Source organism: Netta rufina, assembly GCF_964035555.1.
Source record: "Netta rufina genome assembly, chromosome: 15".
NCBI lineage: Eukaryota > Metazoa > Chordata > Aves > Anseriformes > Anatidae > Netta > Netta rufina.
In genome coordinates this window covers 18226161-18245350 of record NC_140138.1, presented here as the reverse complement: position 1 = coordinate 18245350, position 19190 = coordinate 18226161, and the positions used below count along the sequence as shown (strand labels likewise).

General features: G+C 37.0%; 1 protein-coding gene across 2 annotated transcripts in view; it reads right to left on the bottom strand.

Moving 5' to 3' along the window:
- Window positions 1-19190, bottom strand: part of PDPK1 (3-phosphoinositide dependent protein kinase 1) — a 67592-nt gene that overhangs the window by 19356 nt on the left and 29046 nt on the right. The window contains exons 14-17 of one of the 2 annotated variants that reach the window (XM_084296123.1): window positions 8109-8217; window positions 6883-6974; window positions 5765-5860; window positions 2529-2645 (exon numbers count right to left, since the gene is read on the bottom strand). In XM_084296123.1, coding sequence (XP_084152249.1) covers window positions 2529-2645; window positions 5765-5860; window positions 6883-6974; window positions 8109-8217 — 414 coding nt within the window. Of the gene's footprint in view, window positions 1-2528; window positions 2646-5764; window positions 5861-6882; window positions 6975-8108; window positions 8218-18770; window positions 19027-19190 lie in introns of those variants that run through there. The other variant, XM_084296122.1, reaches the window with a different exon arrangement.

Genomic DNA, 19190 nt, shown 5'->3' with positions numbered 1-19190 from the left:
AGGAAGGAGCCATGCTCTTTTAAGCAGCATCCAATATGAGGACAAGAGACAATGGACACAAACTGAAATGCAGGAAGTTCCATCGAAACATCAGGAAACACTTATTTGCTGTGGAGATGACTGAGCATTGGCAGGTTGCCCAGAGAGGTGTGGAGGTGTCTCCCTCCTTAGGATATTCAGAAGCCATCTGAACATGGTCCTGGGCAACCTGCTCTAGTTGGTCCTGCTTGAGCAAGTGAGTTGCACTAGATGACCTCCAGAGGTCCCTTCCCACCTCAACCATTCTGTGATAAGTAATGGTGGACAGAGACTACCTGATACCTACCCACAGTCAGGCTTGTTTTCAAAGAGAAAAGAGTTAAAGAAGAACTTATGATAAAACTGGCATAGCTGAAAGAATGGGTCAAATCATTCCCACATCAAGTTATTCAATAACAGCAGAAAATATAAGTCTCTCCTTGTCTTAAATTAATGACTGTACATCTAAAAGTATCCCTCTGAAATATAAAATGGTTGGTGCATCACTTTTAGGAACATTATTTTTGAAGTGAACAAATCTCACGCGTAGCTGAATTGAGACAGATCTCAAAACGTGGTATTTCAATAACTTGTCTATCCTGGTTTAACAATATTGATTCAGATCTATACAACAGATTTACAGGACAAAATCAGCAATAGTATCACCATCAAATATAAACACTACAACTTGCACAAGCAACATACTGCCTACCTCCCTTTCTCTTACTCATATTAACTAACTCTTCTTCATGACTACCAGTTTCCTTCTCTCTGTGGTTGTCTGATTCTCAAAGATCAGTAAAATACACCACAACTATTCTCAAGTTCTATTTTGAATATTCTTCTACTTTGAGTATTACTGCTTCTATTTCAGACTTGGTGAAGTGCTTGTATACTAGAAGGCTTGTCTTGGAAACTTTTTTAATACTAACAGCTGATAGAATGAAAGGAAGTCCTCCCCTCTATTTATTTATTTACAAATTCTGTTCTATGAATGGCCCATACTCCATTTTGAGTTCTACTACGTTCACTCAACTGCCTTCTCAAATTATTTGCAAAAGGCTAAAAAGATATATACACATCAGCCCTTAAGTCAGCACTGATGAATGACTCTAAGACAATAAGCGTATTTATTTCAGACCTCTTGATCAATTTTCAGACTTCAAATCCAGCAGCAAGAAAGGTTTCCTTCCAGATTTTTTTATTAATATTTTTTAATTATTTATTTTAAATCTGCTTAAATTTCTTTACTGCCTTCACCCATCTCCCATTTTATTACAGTGAATTTTACTTTGAGTTCTCAACAACAAACACATGAACAACATCATGCTGCCTGTACCCTATACATCCTTAGCTACACTCAATATTCCTACGCAATTCCAGGAAGTCTGCAAACCTAGTACATTATTCTACATTCCAAATGTTACCTATGCAACTCCAGGAAACAGATATTGCTTAGTACCTTGAACATAGTTTCTGGAATATACTTCAGCAGCAATCCAAGTTTAAAAACTAGAATTGCAAGAATAAGTGTCCATATCATAGGCAAGGTTCTGCTCTTAAGTCTGTCATATTATCTTCATGGTGTTATACTAATATTTCAGACTGAATAACCATACATATAGCAAGGAAAACAACAAAAACTCCAAGTATTTTATTGGAGAAAAATACTAAAGAATACCAGGTTCCTAAATCAATTCACATAACCCACTATGAAACAGAGCACAGCTATGTAGAGAACTTGGAACTGCCTCCGGTATTACTGTCTAGCAAAAAGATCTTGAACACTGGAAAGTAACACAGTGATTAAAAGAGCAGTGACTTGGGAACAAGGGGAGCAGAAAGGATGAGACAGCCTAATAGCAAAACAAAACAAAACAAAAAAAAACAACTCAAGATATTCCTTCCTCTTGATACAAGTTTTAAAACTAACTGCTGCTTTTGTTATCCCCTCAATCCTCCATATTTTTCATCTCTGAAAATTTAATTTTTACTGTTTGAATATATTTCATCCACCTAATAACCAATTATGTTTTGAGATACCAGAAATAAAGGACTCAAGACTCTAAAGTTAACTTGCTATTAGGTATGTGAAATATACTTGAATTGGAAGAATGCCCCTTTTGAAATCAGTGAACACGAAGTTGTATTTACAGGGCTTCTGATAGTTAAATTGTACAACTTTTACTTAACAACTATGGACCAAAGGCTGTTAACTTTGGAGGAAGATTTAAGGAAAAAAAAGTTACCTATTAAAATAAGAACTCTTCTTTAGAATAACTTTTAACTCAAGTCTAAATAAACAATTTTTGCTTTTTTTTTTTTAAAACAATATGAACATTCATAATGTGCAATGAAATACTGTGAATATAAATAAAAGCCAGTCACAAATACATACAAACTACTATGTGCTGTACACCTAGGAATAAAGTGGAATGATTTGAAAGCAGCAGAAAACGCAAGGAGGCCAAGCATATCAGTGTGAGGGCAAAAAGAACGGTGTGACACACCTCACTGCAGCATTTCTGGAAGCATCTCTCTTCCCCTTTCACTTCCCGTGACACTATCAGCAGATACTCTGACTGCTGGGCCCGGCCACAGCCATACTGGGAACCTATACTGACAAGCTGAAATAACCAATCAGAGCAAAACACAAAAAGAAACCTTTGTAAAGCTGAAGCAATACCATTATCCAAATCACACAAATAACAGATGAGCTCAAATGTGTAGGTAACAATTACTTGCCCCTAGAACAAGTTGCTACCAAGCTAGAAATTTAATTTTAACTTACTGAAAAGTTATGGAGGCAGTTGCAAAGCCGTTTGATATTTCAAGGGAAGTTAAAGGAGTCACTGATCATAAGTTAGAAAACTCTCCATATCATTGTGGTGTAACCAACTATTCTGAAAAACCTAAACAAAGTTTGGCATATTATGAAAGCGAGAGAATCATTTTCCTGTCATACATGCCAAGTGCAAACAGTAACGTGGATGTAAGACTGGAAGGTGTTATGCAAAGCAACATATCCAAGCCTGTACATTAAAGAACCTCGTCTTGTTCTGAAAATTGTTAAATAAAATATAGCTAAGGAAATATATGAAGTCATCTAGAGGAAAAAAGAAATTAAAAAAAAATAAGTATTCTAAACTAGTTTTAGAATAGCCAATTTACAGAAGACCCAAGAAAAGAACTGTAGTGTAAAAAACTGTCTCGTTCCCATGAAGGTTAGTACCATGAGCACTGTTCACAATTGCTAAATGTCTAAAAATTCAGAAGTTCATAACAATCTCAGCAATACTTCACAATTTATTACAAAAAATACTTTATCTTAATAATACATGGCACTTCCTAACCCGTTTAAAGCATGGCCCATCAGCGCACTTGAGAAAGGTGAGAGCTATACATTAAGTGCAAAGAACTAGACAACAACCTCCTATTCACAGTATACTGGAAATCAGCACTGACAAAAGACTCATGTACAGTAAATTTATTTATCCTGTAATTGTTACGTGAATAATTTTGAAGGCAGCTGCTAAATACTGTCCTTCTTATATAGTGAACCTACTGAGGATAGCATTATGGTGACAGACTCAGGTTACATTAATCATTAAAATTTACATGACTTACATGCTGTTGTTGTCTAAAGCCTTTGTATGTGGCAATGTTACATAGCCCAAAGTTTCTCATTATGCAGTAATGCCAAAATGTTATTCTTCTGATTGCCTGAAGAGGTAACAATGGAAGCTAAAAATAATCCACAGACTAACACATTAAAATCACGGAAGTGGGGCAGCACAACTATTAATGCTAGTTTTTTTTTGGAATGAAACTGATATATAATTGCGCTTTTCTAGCAGCACTCATTCACTTTCTTTAGAAAAATGCATCAATGCATAAGTTGATAACTCATAAGTGCACCAGTGGTTTAACACTTTCCTATTTGTCACATCCAATTGTATTTTGATAAAAAAGTAGAAATAAAAAAAACAAGTGCTAAAACACATTACATAGGGCACAGAGCACAGGGACTCTCAACCCACAGGAGTATTATTCCTCTGAAAAAGTTGATGATCTCTATACCATCAATGTTAATATATACATAACATGGTAGGTGCCATTACAAGGAGTGCTTCGGAAGGAAGTACACTGCCAAGCAACAAAGATTTATTTAGGAAAAAATACATTACAGAAATGCTACTGTGCATTCAAATCTTCATAATAAAACTGCTTGGATTATACAGAGCATTATAATTATGTTCTAAGTGAAAGATGTCTACTAAAAGCAGGTCTGCCATAAAACCAAAGGAGAGAAGGACCTGGTCTGAGGAATGGAGAAGCTGAATAATAAGGGACCATACAGCTATTGTGTCTATCTACTTCAAACTGTGTGTCCAAGAGAGAGCAGCATGTGGCAAAAGCGAAGTAGGAAGGAAGCTGGATGAAATGAAGGACATAACGTTCAAGAAAACCACTGGAGTTTTCCCAAAATATAAATTCTAAGAGAGATTATAATGGTTCTTTCTGCAGTTGCGCTGCCAAAGCAAAAATACTCCCAAATATAATTTTCACAAAGAACGCAGAATTTTAAGACAGCTAAAAGATATACTATCATTTATTTTGTTAAAAAGAAAAGAATATCTGTTTTGTAGTGAAAGCTAGTTTCTCATGACAAAGAATATCTAAAAAAACTTTGTCAACGCACTGGTCAAAAACCAGCCATGTGAGAGCTTTTTTAGTGAGAGCTTTTTCAAGTGACTTAATACTGAGTTTCTGGCACACCAAATGGATCTTTTAATACTTGAACTGGACAACTGAAGTATAAGAAGCTTTCTCTGTGTTGGTTTAGTTTATTTGATCATGGCGGCTTTCTCTATGATACAGGAGCCTTACACATTTTATTGAATACAAACAAAACATTCTTTTTTAGTTTTGTGTGCTGTATTCTTAAAATGTTCCTTTGTTGTATTATTAGGGGGAGAGTGCACGGGATAAAAAGTTTGTGCTTATATTCCGATCTCTCCTACAGCTCGCACCAGACACTGAAAAAGATGTTGGTTGAGCACTTGGATCTCATTCCAGAGTTAACAGAACCATTGCTTCTGTGCAGTTTAGATATTCTGGTAGGAGAGGAATGTAAAAGATGAAGAGGCCATGCACGTAGTTTCTTATTCCCAGAGATCATCAAAGAGAAAAGAAAAATCATTTTGTAATTTCACATTGTGTTTTCCAATTTACTTATGTACTTTCAAAGTTACTTCTATGCAGTGCAAAGATGGAAAACACATAGCTCATGCCCATCCAGCTTCCCATCTGCACTGGTTAAGTTTTCCCTATTATACATATCAGTCCTTTACCTGAAGAACCACTGCTTTGGCCTAACTAATAGTTATCTCTCAAGCTCATCTCTTTTACCAAATGTCTGCCCTACCATTTCTATAAACTTTCATTAGATTGTTTTGGTTTATTCACCCTGCTGCTGTGTAGACCTCAAAGAGTTACATTTCAAACATGATGTATGTTTTTACAGAAAGTCAGATCAGTTTAACCCCCAGACAGCTACAGCACTTTTGTTCTCTGACAAATATTAATACAAATCAGATTTCAATTTAATCACGTATATTTTTATTAATCCAATTTCTGATAACAATTGCACTTAAAAAGATGCACAGAATTGACTTCCTACTCCTCTTTCACAGAACTAAATTTTTACAAGACTTTGAAATTATATCCTATACGTTTTTGTTACCTGTTCAAATTTCCAGCCATCAGACATTGTGGAGACCATTTGAGTGAGTTCCTCTTCCTGGCACTGCAGCACCCTGTACACGTGTTTGACTGGCACCTTTAGGAAGAAATATTAGATGCTCAATACAGCATGGAATTCACTATCTTTGTAACTTTGACTTATTCTTTAGAAATAGTAAGCACCAACCCATTTTTTTGTAGAATTCTCATTTGCTCGGAGTCACCTTGCAGAAGACTCAGTGCTTCATGAATGTTTCAGGGACTGAAAGTGCTACTTAAAAGAGTTATAATAATCTTAAGACTTATCCATAAATAGATGAGCTTCCTACATTGTTCCATGTCGTAGCAAACCACATTAGTCAAAATCAAGGCTAATATTCCACCTTTAACAGATGTCTGACCATACTCAAAAACATCTTTATTTCTCTATCAAACTAACTTCTCCAGAGCAATGAATAACTAGGACCACATTAGGTGAAACCCTGCAGAAAATACTGCTAATTCCACAGCCCAGCTTCAAATTTGGCAACAGTAAGTTTGTAATGTCTCTATGAAGACTCAGCTGAAGGCCAGAGAAGCAGAGTTAAAGAACAATCGCAAACTTGAATACTCTTTACTTAACAGTTTCTCTGTGATATTCATTTAATGAAGAAACATTCATGAGCCGATGTGAGAAGAGGCAGGGTCTCCAAAACTATAGAGGACCACAAATAAAGTAACTTTAGTTCCCATCTTAATCTTCTGTAGCAAACAACATTTGTACGTATACTGTATAAACAGCAGTTACACATCTCATCATATATCTCATATTCAGAGCATTTAAATGTGTATGAGAAAAATAATGCTAGCCAAGGTGTTTTCTAAAATAGCTATTTCCAGAAATATTTTGACAAAGAAATTCCACTATAACTAGACATTTTTGAACAACTGTTGAACAACAGAATTTTAGTTTTTGAATGAGAGCTAGAACTGTTTGCTTGTGCCTTTTGTGAAGGGTACAGCTATCCAATATCTTACTGGGGAAATGAGCAGTCATGGGAGGAAAAAAAAAAAAAAAAGGAACCACCAATTACTTACTGTATCATAAATAATCAAAAACACACTAGAAAACAGCCTCACCTGTGAGATTTTGCTGTCTCTTTCTCTTATTTTGTCCTTTACCAGTTTTATTAGTGATGTGATATTGTAGAATTCAGCCTCTTCCAGTACACCTAGTATGAGAACATTTTTTGAAAAGAGCATGTAACCAAAGGTTCCAGGTCAAAACCACCACCCAGTTCCTAAGATCTCCAGTTCTGCTACAGAAAACAATTTATTTTTCCCTAGGATCAATTTGTTTACCAGCCTAACTGGTAAACTTTTCTGGCTTCCTTCAGGCAGATATAGCTCATGGTCTAGCTCATTCTGAAAAACTGTCCTAAAAACAATTTAAAAAAAAATGATGCCATTTCATACATAGAATGAGAGGCAGGAAATAAAAACAAACAAACAAGAATAGGATCACAAATACCATTCTACAGCAGTCTGATGGACCACCATAGCTCAAACCCTGTCTCTAGAACACTAAAGAAAAATCCAAATTCTCCCGCTGAAAAGCTCTCTTATTACCAGCGTGCAGAAAATTTTTCTTCTTGTCATTTGAGACCTCAGTCCCTGAACAACATCTTTAAGATTCTGACTGCTGTAGCATACTACAGACTGCAACAATTCACATGTTCAAGTCTTACCTGTTGTCTAAACAGGTTGAAATCTTAGTTCAAATTATTTCCTGCTAATTTACTTAGACTCCATTCTCTTCAATCAATTTGTTCACTATCTTATCAACACAGCTTTAGTACTAAAACAGTCATCCTCCATTAGAATAAAATTGATATGAATTGGGGCCAGGAAGCCAGTGGCAGAATTTACTCTTCAACAGCACATTCCACATATCTGAACATTTCAAAACTTCACTCATACTTGGCTTTACATCTTCAGAAGCTTATTTTGCAGCCAATATTCATCTGCTTGAAGAAGACTGAAAACAACTATTTCACACAGTTATACAGGGGGGAAAAAAAAAACAACACAAACAAACAAAAACCACCAAGATTGTATGATAAAAGGCATCTCCCCTCATGGCAAAATGTTCTATTTCTAACTGGGAGCAGGGGCTGTGAAACCAGGAATCATGCTTAGAACACTCCAGTAGCAGCAAATACTATAACCACACCAATCAGCTTTGTTTGAAACAGATTGAAATGCTACACTGATTAAGATTTACCATCTACAGGTTCATTACTTTTGGTGGCTTTCAAAGCAGTGAGAATAATGAGAAAGCGACAAGATATTTTGTAATATCCTACCTTCCTCAGCTAGGTCCTTGTTAATAACCAGTTTCCCATGTCTGAGATAGTTCAGCACTGGCCCAAAGTAGGTCGGGTCTCTGTCTATTAAATAGGCACCTGTTTCATCCTATATTAGGAACAAACAAAACAAACAAACAAACAAAAAGGACAGCCAAAAAGGCAAAATGATTTGAATGCCCGAACAGGAATTAATTGTAAGCTCATACTCAGCTTGGTATATGAATAACAAGCTGGTACTCATTTACAGCTACATCACTTAAAGCCGAATTTGTTTAAAACATTAAATGGAAATCAATAATGTAGATGTAAATATATCAGATTGGTCAATCAACTCAATCATGTACTAGACACCTTTCACTGATCAATTCCCACCCCTCTTTATCAAAAGATTATTAAAGCATCAGACCATTGTTACCATGAAAGGTCTAAGCAGTAAGTGAGAACACTGAAAACTAAGGCTAAAAATAATACAGGAACTACCATTTTGTTCGGAAACCTGAAGAACAAAGGCTAGTATTTGAATCTCACTGTAATATAGCTTCCACTCCCCCCCCCCCTTTTGTTTTCAATTAAAAGCAAGCAAACCTACCTCTTCTTTAACCTGAACATTTTGTTCTAAGATCTTTTGTTTCTGTCTTAGCTGAGATGTACAAACATTCACAGGGTACTGAGAACTGCCATGTACCAAGCAAGTGTTGTATGTGCACCTCCAAAAAAAAAAAAAGTATGCTGAAGATGCAGTTCCTACCTACCTCATGCAGACAAAAGAGGGATCAAGATCAACTTACAACTGATGCTTAGTTTACTGATCAGAAAACAGTTCAAGGAATTTTCCTGCTGATATTCTTGACAAAGACAAAGGAGTAAAACTGTTATTTCCTATACAATTTAGAGTCTACGTGTGCACACCTTCTATGCGTGAGTAATGCAATACTGACATAATCTTCTTCCTTAGAGCTCTGGACAGCAAAAAGCGATAACACAGTTGTCTAACAGATACATGTGTCCTTTCTACTAACAAACAGATCACTGACAATATTAGTACTTCAGAACCTAAAGTTTTGCTTCATTATATATATCCTATAAATATATACTGGAAACTTGAAGCAGCATGCCAAGTACTTTTTTTTAGTTTAGTAATTTTATTTAATATTTGATTAGATTACAGAAAATACTAAAAAGCATTAAATACCATAAATACCAACAATACTAGCTAAATTTGAATCATTCTCACATATATATATATATACACACGAAAAAAATCTGCTGATCGAATTCCTAGCATTTAGAAATTCTTGCTGATATGTAAAGGTTTTATGACTGTACTGTAATACCTGAAAACTCTCCCTCTTTAACATTTCTTAAGGTTCTTAAAATGTCTCACTGAAAATGATTGCATGTGTATTTTTAGGCACATGAATTTAGTTTCTAGAAAATGCATTTATCTAACCAGGGCTAGCAGAAAGCTAGACCACAGCCTGAACTACAATAAAAACGAACATCTTTCTATCATTTCACACTAAATGTTTTGCACACTAGAAAGCACTATGATTTTAGAACTAAGTGAGGGATGCTATATTTCACATAAAACTATACAGATGTTTAAGAAAATACTGCTATTATATTAAAATGTGCTGTCAATTAACCAACACACAGAGCAGACAGTGCTTGATGAAGTCCAATCACAGTTCCTTCTGTGACTGAAATTCGTGGTCTCAGACTATGCACCAAACCAGTTGACAGATGAAGTGCGTGAAACAGTATATTTTTAATGATCCACATTTATGTGCATGTACATTACTAAAGCACTTCATGACTGAACAGTCCATAGAAACAACCCTTAGAAATTAAATTAGCTGTCAACTGTATGAGTTACAAACTGAAGAGCATTATTTAATACAGGAACAGAAAACAGCAAATTTGGAAAGGAAGGTTGAAAACTGATAAAAAGAAACACTGCTTTAAAGAAAGAAAAAGAGTCTTTTGTCATCTTTTGCAACTTCCACCTAATGATGGGTCACCAGCAGCCTGCATTACCTGAATTTATCAGCGTAGCATGCACAGCAGAGCATCCCATTAGCACATGTACCAAACATGCTTTACATTTCCAGACAACATCCACTATAAGATATAATTACTTTTGTCTTCTAAGTTTTTTTAACCTTTTTCTCATCACCTACAAATTTTTTTTTGCATTCTCTCATTCTTCCTTTCACTTATAATTTTCTTTCCTCACCAGTATCAAGTTTTCTTCCTCACCAAATTACCACATAGAATGTATAAAAATGCTTAGTCTTCACACTGATGAATACAAATACTATCCCAACTATAACATAGCATATACAAATAAAGTGCCATTGCACTATTGCCACAGTTTATGAAGTCTGTAATGCATCTTTAAAAAATAACAAAAAGAAGAAAAAGGAACTTCAATGTCTTGTAATTTATGGTATAATAGTCTTTTTTTTTTTTTTTTTTTTTTTTTTTTTTTAAGTTGTAAACATCAACAGTTGAAGTTTAAGAACTCCAGCTAAATTCTGTGAGCAATCCAAATTCTGTCAATAAGATCCACTCTATTATATAAATTCCATGCAAAATTATGAATACACTAAACAACTGGCCACCCTGTTACTTAGATCACAGATATGGAGAACATGCATTCATTAACACAATTCCAAAGAAAAAAAAAATGAATTCCTTGGACTTTGATCTTACAACTCAGGTTGGTTCAAGTCAGGACACAAAACATAAATGATTCAGTAAAGAATACCGTAACAAAATACAAACGATGCAGATGTAAGTGAGGCATAGAATTGACATCCTGAGCATCTTCCTTTAGAAAATGCTTTCTCACTCCTCCATTAGATTGAGCTTCCTGATTATCCCTTCAACATGCACTGAGCACTTGATGTTAAAATCACAAAGAAAAGCTGCTTACACTAGATCTTTAAGGATAATTATGTAAACATAAATCCAATAAAAGCTGATTGTGTAATCATTGGCTCCACCTAGAACTCTGAATATATGGGTCATAAGAGTTCATTCCACACCTTCAGAATATTACTGGGTTTATTTTATTATGTAAGTCAGGGGTTCCTTCATTCACATGCACATGAAAATACATTGTACTCCTATGTAATGGGCGTATTAGACAACCTTCCTACAATAAACAGTTTTACTTTAATGTAAGATAAGAACAAGAACGTGTGCTTCAATTGTGATTTAGGCAGTTAAAATGCATAGCTACAGTTTGTGTAAATATAACTGGTCTTTGGGCTTGATAACTTGAATATTAATAAACTGTATAGTCGCAGCTATGCCACTTCTTTTGCTAACTAGTTAGTTATACTTCTACAACCTTTGAGCAAGTTTGACTCTTCACTGTCGTAAGCAGAGTGAACCCACCTCCCCAAATTTTTTAGATGAATACTGTGCTAAAGTGCTAGACATATCAATATTTTAATAAGGTATCAGTTTTCTTTCCTGTAGATATATTCTACATAAACACATGTTAATGTTTACCATAACAGCAGCTGCAATTCATGTTTCTTCTCTACTCAGTATAATCATATGATCCCACATTTTGACTGATTAAGAGTTTCATACAAATTTTGCCACTCTTTTTAAGAATATTCAAAACAAACAGTTGTGTTTGTGTATCCAACACAAGAGTGCTAATTAGCCACACAGGTGCTTGTATCTTTATACAATTCTATGATCGTATTACTATCTTCTCTGGAACAAAAGAGAAGGAATTCCTTGTTTGGAATTCCTAGAGATTTTCCACACCTGCTCTCCTTTATGATGATATAATTTAAAAAACAACATTGCTGAGGTACAGTGAAAGCTGCATTTGTTTACCACTCTCCCACTTCAGCGTTTAGTTCAACTGTGTAGCAGAATAAAGTTACAAATAGCATGGAATTTTAGAGAAAGCCTAATAACTAGCTGCTAAATTTTATATATATATATATATATATATATATATATATATATATATATATAAAACCATGTAATTGAAAATTATATTATTATATATACTTATATATATTTATAAAAATATATTATATTTATATATATTTATATTTATAAATACATATATTTATAATATTGATATATATATAATATATATATATCAAAGTAGTATCTGTTTCTGTGTGTAGCTAACTGCTGCATATTTGCATTTCATTTTTGTAAGCCTGGCTCTGAGTTTGACTGACACAACACCCTGGGTGAGATGAGCAAATCTTGGTTGTCCAGTGTTTAAAATTTTTGTTTAATTTGCCTGGTGGAATGCAGCGAAAAGGCTTGAAAAGGTATAAAGGCAGTGTAGCTCACAATTTTCCTTCTTCCCTAAGAACTAACCCTGAAGTATACCTACTATCCAGCATTCAAGGGGACATGAGACTCAAAATAAGTATGTATTTTCAAAGACTTTGAAAAATATAGCCCAAAACAATGAAGTGATCATGTATTCCATTCTCAGGCATTTCCAAATTTATAGAGTAGCAGACTAAGGTTCAAAGGAACCACTAAGAATACTTCACCTGATCTTCATATAAAAATTGCATAGGATTCAATTTATTTCCTCTTAAAGTGAAATAAAACCTTTTAAGCAGTAGTGGTGAAACCTAACAATTTTGTGCAAGACATTCCAATAACTACTTACTGCCCCTGTTAAAAATATGTACTTTCTAGTCTGGACGTGTACAGTTTCAAGTTTCATTAGACGGATCTCACAATACCTTTGCTAGACTGAAAAGGCTTCAACTATGAGACTGCTTATCTTCACATATGTACCTCTACACTGAAAAGTTACTCCTTAAGCTCTCTGCTAAAAAAGTTCTGCTCTTCATAACCTTCCCCTATATCATATTTCATCGTGACCGTTTTCCAAGACCTCCAGGTTTTGAAGTAACCACAAGTTATGGATACCCGTATCAGGTACAGGACTCCAGTATGAACACACACACACACTTGTGTAATGCCATTTAACATACTCCCCGAGAATTGCATTAATATGCTTGTTAAAATGTCAGAAATTTATGTCCAGTTAAGTAACTTCACTGAGGTCAAAACGAGTCTGATGACTTCTCCTTAAATACTTTTCCTGAACAGACACACTCAGAATCTTCACCATCAAGCTCTTGGCTCAACACCACGCTCCAACGTTAATATCTAAAAAAGTGAAATCATTTACATATACTAAGCAAGCGAAAGTTCTGGTAAAGACAGTAATATACGCAGAAACAGAATAATATTTGGCACTAAGGCAAGATTTAGAAATAGTTGTCTCCCCTACCCTCCTGTATTTCCAGATCTTGAGCTTGATACCCAGAACACATTCTTCTCAAACTGTGTGACCTAAAAACTTTGAACAACAGCTGACTGTCAATACTAATCAAAACTACACTAATATCACAGCACATCCACCTAACTAGCCAGAAACCTCATGGCAAAATAAAGTTTATCTTAATTATAGTAATTATTCCAAGATATAACTAAGATAATTTTTTTCCACTAATTATTTAGTGCTGACAGCTAAGGATGTGCTGCCAGAAAGATTTTGATTCTTTCTAAAACATCCAGTGTTTCCTTCCTTCCTTAACAGTCTCAGTACTATTACACTTAACTTAAGACAGGTTTTAAAAATCAATCATGAATACTGTTGCCAAAAACCTTATTAAGAAAGGTTGGCAGTCTTCTCTATTAGGGAAAAGACTAATGAATAATAAAATAGTTTATAAAAGAAAAAGTGGTATCCAGATAAACCAGGAAGGTGCTGAAATCAGGAAATACCTAGCTGTAAAACTTGTAAGTGTTAAGTAAGTTAAACAAGGATGAGAGAGTGAGCAAGACTCTGTTTGTCTATTTTTACATATTCATCTGTGAACCAAAATTTAAATACTCTTGAAAACAAATCCTATTATGAACATTGGGTATGACCCCTACCACTTCATTCACTTGTTGAAATGAATCTCAATAGTCTTAAATACAAAGTCATAACACACCATCAAACGTTAAAAGTCAGAGGATCAACGTATCAATATATTATTCCTTTTAACACTAACCTTGGCACATACTGTGGCAAACCTAGTCTACCCTCTGTTGCAACTAGAAGCCTATCTAGGGACAGGCTGCAAAGCCTTGTTCAACCTTAGCACCTGCCAGTCATTCGAAGGCAAACAGACTGCCTTTCTTGAAGACTTTTTAACACCAAGAATCAAGGAAATACTGTGATTTCTGTAGTTGTTTTTTTGTTTGTTTGTTTCTTAAAAAAGTTGGTGTTGAAGTTACAGTAAAGAAAAATCATTATGTAAGCAAATAACATGCATGAAGTATAACATTAACTATTTCAGTTTTCTATTTTAATTTCTAATAAACCCATCCAGTTAACATGAAACTTATGTATCAACATGGGTGAGGCTGATATGCTTCACTTGTTTAGTTTGGGCAGAAACAGTTCTATTACTGATTTTTGGTTTTGCTTATAGATCTGTTCTCAACTGAGAAAAGCTTTTCTTATGGTTACATTTTCTAATGCTTCTGATTTGGCAATCTTGCAAAACAAGAAGGAACATGAACTGAACTTTTTTTTTCTTCAAAGATGTATATTTAGTGTTGTATGAGTTAATTTGTGGTTCTCCTGCTTGGTCTTGCACCTAAATGTGCAATCTGCCCTCCCCCCCTTCTGTCAGCTGGGACAACATTAGAGCTTTCTACAAACTGGCTTAACTCACTTTAGTTTTAAATATATACATATATATATATATATATATATATATGTATGTATGTATGTATATGCCTCCTTCATTTTTGCTGTGTTACACGCTTCTTTGATGGAGCATGATCACAAGAATATGAAACATGCCTATGAAATACAAAATGCATTTTGAATTATAAGCACAATTCAGTAGTAACCTGTTGACAATACAAGATAAAACTTCCTGAAGAAAGTTATCAAATTGCATCTCAGACAAATTGCCCATACAGGAATCATGATATACCTGCTAAGGCTACATTTTATTTTTTTTTTTATATGGTTCTTTCTAACTGAGGGCTGTGTCTAACAGTTTTCATTATTGCATCTGCTGGCTCATCCCTCAGGATTCTCTCCGCTCCCCCTTACCCTCCTCATCTGGAGGTAGGGTCAACTATGTCTGGGATGGGTGTAATGGCCACTGGCCTACCTACAAGCTCACATTCACAGAATCACAGAATTTTAGGGGTTGGAAGAGACCTCGAGAGATTATCAGGTCCAACCCCCTGCCAAAGCAGGTTCCCTAGAGCAGGCTGCCCAGGTAGGTGTCCAAATAGGCCTGGAATATCTCCAGAGAAGGAGACTCAACAACCACCCTAGGAGCCTGTTCCAGTGCTCCATCACCCTCACTGTGAAGTTCTTTTGCATGTTGGTGCAGAACTTCCTGTGATCCATTTTTTGACCATTGCCCCTTGTCCTATCCCCACAAACCACTGAGAAGAGGTTGGCCAAATCCCTCTGTCTCCCACACATAAGATATTTGTAAACATTGATAAGATCCCCTCTCAGTCTTCTCTTCTCAAGGCTGACATTCACATTCTCTTACACTGACAATTTTCAAGTTTAAAACTAGGTGTTTAAAACCCTTGTGATTTTCAGTAAGAAAACACAATGGAATCAAAATCAGAGAATCATAGGTCAAAGACGAGTTCTCTCCAAACTTTAGGAGGGCATTATCCTTAACTATCAGCTGCATCTTGCAAGAACTACTGTTTTATAAGCACAAAATTGTATACTACGGCAGTTGTTGTGAATAAACTTTAGTATATGAATAACATTCCATTTTAGTATCAGTTTACAGCTCACTGAGACTCCAAAAAGTTAAACCATGAGAGAATTAACAGATCTGTTACTATCAGATTATATATTCATGGCAAAGGAAAAGAACCAGAGTCCAAGACAGTATCACCAATTATTCCCTTGAAATATCTGTGCTCATCAGTTAAAGACATTTGATATTTCACAACCATACCAGAGAGACAATCTACAGATATGCTGTTGTATCAAGACAGTATGCCCACAAACTGATGAGATGAGTGGGAAAGATTTTGTTTTTCTCTTGCAATAACATCTATGATATCTGTTATCCTATAAATCAGAGAAAAGCAAGGAACTGATTCGACTATGACTTGTTTTCTATAGAATATGAAGAATTCTAAAAGAAGATTCTGAATTGAATCCTTGGAAGACAGGCATTACACATTTAAGCAATGTTTTGTACTGAAAGAGTGCGCTATGATGGATAATCTAAGAGATAGGCCACTTCTGCAAAATCCAAGAGAGCAGATTAGTGCAGACACAGGTGCTGAAAGGATGAAGTGAAAGTCAATGACTCTAGTGCAGATATTCAAAACAATGGGGCACGTAACTCTGACAGATGTTGGAATGAAAAGACCATAGTAGACATTTAATCAGGAAAGGCTTTGCTGCCTTTTTTTTTTTTTTAATGCTTTAGGTACATCATATTGAAGACAATTGGGTTCATTAACCCAGAGAATGCAACTCTGAATAACAAATATTTCTCCAAATCCAGATTTTCCAAAACAATTTGTAGTTTTCCCTACTACTTGCCTCATGTTACTTATTTGCACAATAATCTATTAAAGATGTCTATAGCAGCCACAATTTTATTTTAAAAAGTAAGACTCAATCTTAAATATAAGATCCACTTATAACCACCTTGTGAAACTGTTTTAGTAACACCAAACTGGAAAGAGCACCTTAATGTCACATTCTTACCTTGCATTTTAGTTCAATTCCAATTCTGTTCTACCGTGGGTTCAATCAGGCTACTCACATGGACAGGATAATGCAATTTGTTTGCATCTCGTAAAAGCTGTTTTCATTAGAACTCTACACTGGAAGACAGTAATGTCTAAGCAGCTCAAATAATGCAGAGATGTGCTCCCTGTAAGCAGAGAATATCTTCCTATAGCTGTTACTGTAGCTAGCTTTATCAGGTACACTATTAACAACTATGAACTATTTAAGCCTAGAAACATCAAGAAATTCATTGGGTGTCTCCATATCCTACCAAACAGCTACATAACCTTAGCATAAATTTATGATATGCTGCTAAAACCAAAACATGTAAGCACAGTACAAAGAAAATGTTTAGATTAATACCTCATAAAGTTTTGTACGATATCAACACTTCACTAAGTATATACTTGTGAAAGAGGATTGATTTCATCAATTAATGAAAAAGGCACCCAAATGGCTTAAATAGGGCTAAACCATTTATTCTAAGAACGCACCTCTTGATTACATCAAGGGAGGGCAAATAACCAATTTTTCTTGCAGTAGATCAATTGAAACCAGTACCTTAATTATTAAGTATGCCTTATCTTTTATTTAAGAGACCTTAGAAAAAAAGCTTCCCCACTCCCTCACAAGAAAAAACAGTTAATGACCTACCAGCAATCCACCTACATTTTTACATCTGTTTTCACAGGTCAGTCTAAGCTAAACCTCTCAAAACAAAACAAAGATAGCAACAACAGATCTCCCAAATACCACACTTTAAGATATTTTTTCTCTAGCTCGGGAACCTTGTTCAGATTCTGCTCTACATTTTCTTAAATATCTTTTCTGTAAGTCACGTATGAAAAAATGAAGAGAACCACTACTAGCTGAACACTGGAAAAAAAAAAAAAGAATTATATAGAAATAACAAGTCTTTGCTTTTAATCTGTTAGTTATATATTTGAGGATTGTAACCTGTTCCCTTTTTCTCCCTAAACATCCAGTACTGGAAGTCGATTTTCATCCATCACATTACCAAATCTCTTTCAGAGCCAGAACTTCACATGAATCCTTTATATCCATTATACAAGCCATTCCATAAGTAAAGCCTTAATCAGTAGCTTCTCTTTCCCTACTGAGTCAGAATGAATGCACGAATACTCAGTATCACCCACCTTTTGCAGTCTGTACACTATATGCAATCTTTTATTTGGTGAAGTGCTGAAACACAGAACGTTATGGCCGAATTAAAAAGGTTATTTTTTCCCAATATACTGAATTTCAGCTTCATAAAGCACTCTTCTACAACAAACAGAACAATTCATGAAAAGAAATCGTTTGATCCGGCTCTTGAAATTGAACCAGAGGGTGATGACAGTGCAGAAACAGAGCGACATCCGTGCAGGCAGACGCGCCGCGAAAGTGCTAAAACCAAAGACAGTCAGCCAACGCCACCGGTTAAATAAACGCACGAACGATCCGGTGCTCTCTTTGTTCCGTTTGTAAGGCGGCTGCACAGAAGCGGCTGCGTGATTCAGGAACCCAAGAAGTTCACAAGAAACCAGCCTCCTCTCGCCCTGAAAGCTGAACTTCCACCGACCACGGGAACTCGCTCAGCGCGGCCCTTCGTTCGCACCCCCAGCGGCGGCCGCTCCCGCAGCCCGAGCCTCCCCCGTGCCCCCGGAGCGACGCCCGGCCTCGCGCTCCCCGTCTCAGCCCGGTCGCACCGCCGGCAGCGCTCCCCGCGGGCAGGCGACGCCGCACGCCGGGCCCCGGCAGCACCGGCGCGGCGCGGCCGCCGCAGCGCTCCCGGAGCCGCGGGCCGGCGGCGCGGGGCGGAGCCTGGCGGCGGGAGCGGCGGAGCCCGCGCTCACCTTGTCCGAGTCCAGGTCGGGGTCGGCCTGGCAGAGACGGAAGAGGAAGGACTTGGGGTCCCTGCAGAGCGTCTGCCGAGTGGTCAGGAAGCAGGTGCCTCCCACGTTCAGCCGGACCCACTTGCCCGGCACGGCGCCGGGGGGCGGCGCCGAGCTGCGCCGGCGGCAGGGCCCGCCCGGGCCTCCCAGGCCGCCGGCCGGGGTGCCCGGGAAATCGCAGTGGTTCTCCGCCGCCATCCTCGCCGCCGCCGCCGGAAGGGTCCGCCCCAGCTACGGGCCCGCGGGCGCACCGCCCACCGGAAGGGCCCCGCGCGAGGCGTTTCCCCTCCTCCTCGCCCGGCGCCTGCGCCGCGCGGGCAGCAGGCTCGGCCGCCCGAGCGGCTCCGGCGGCTCCCGGGCGGCGGGCAGACGGCGGCGCCC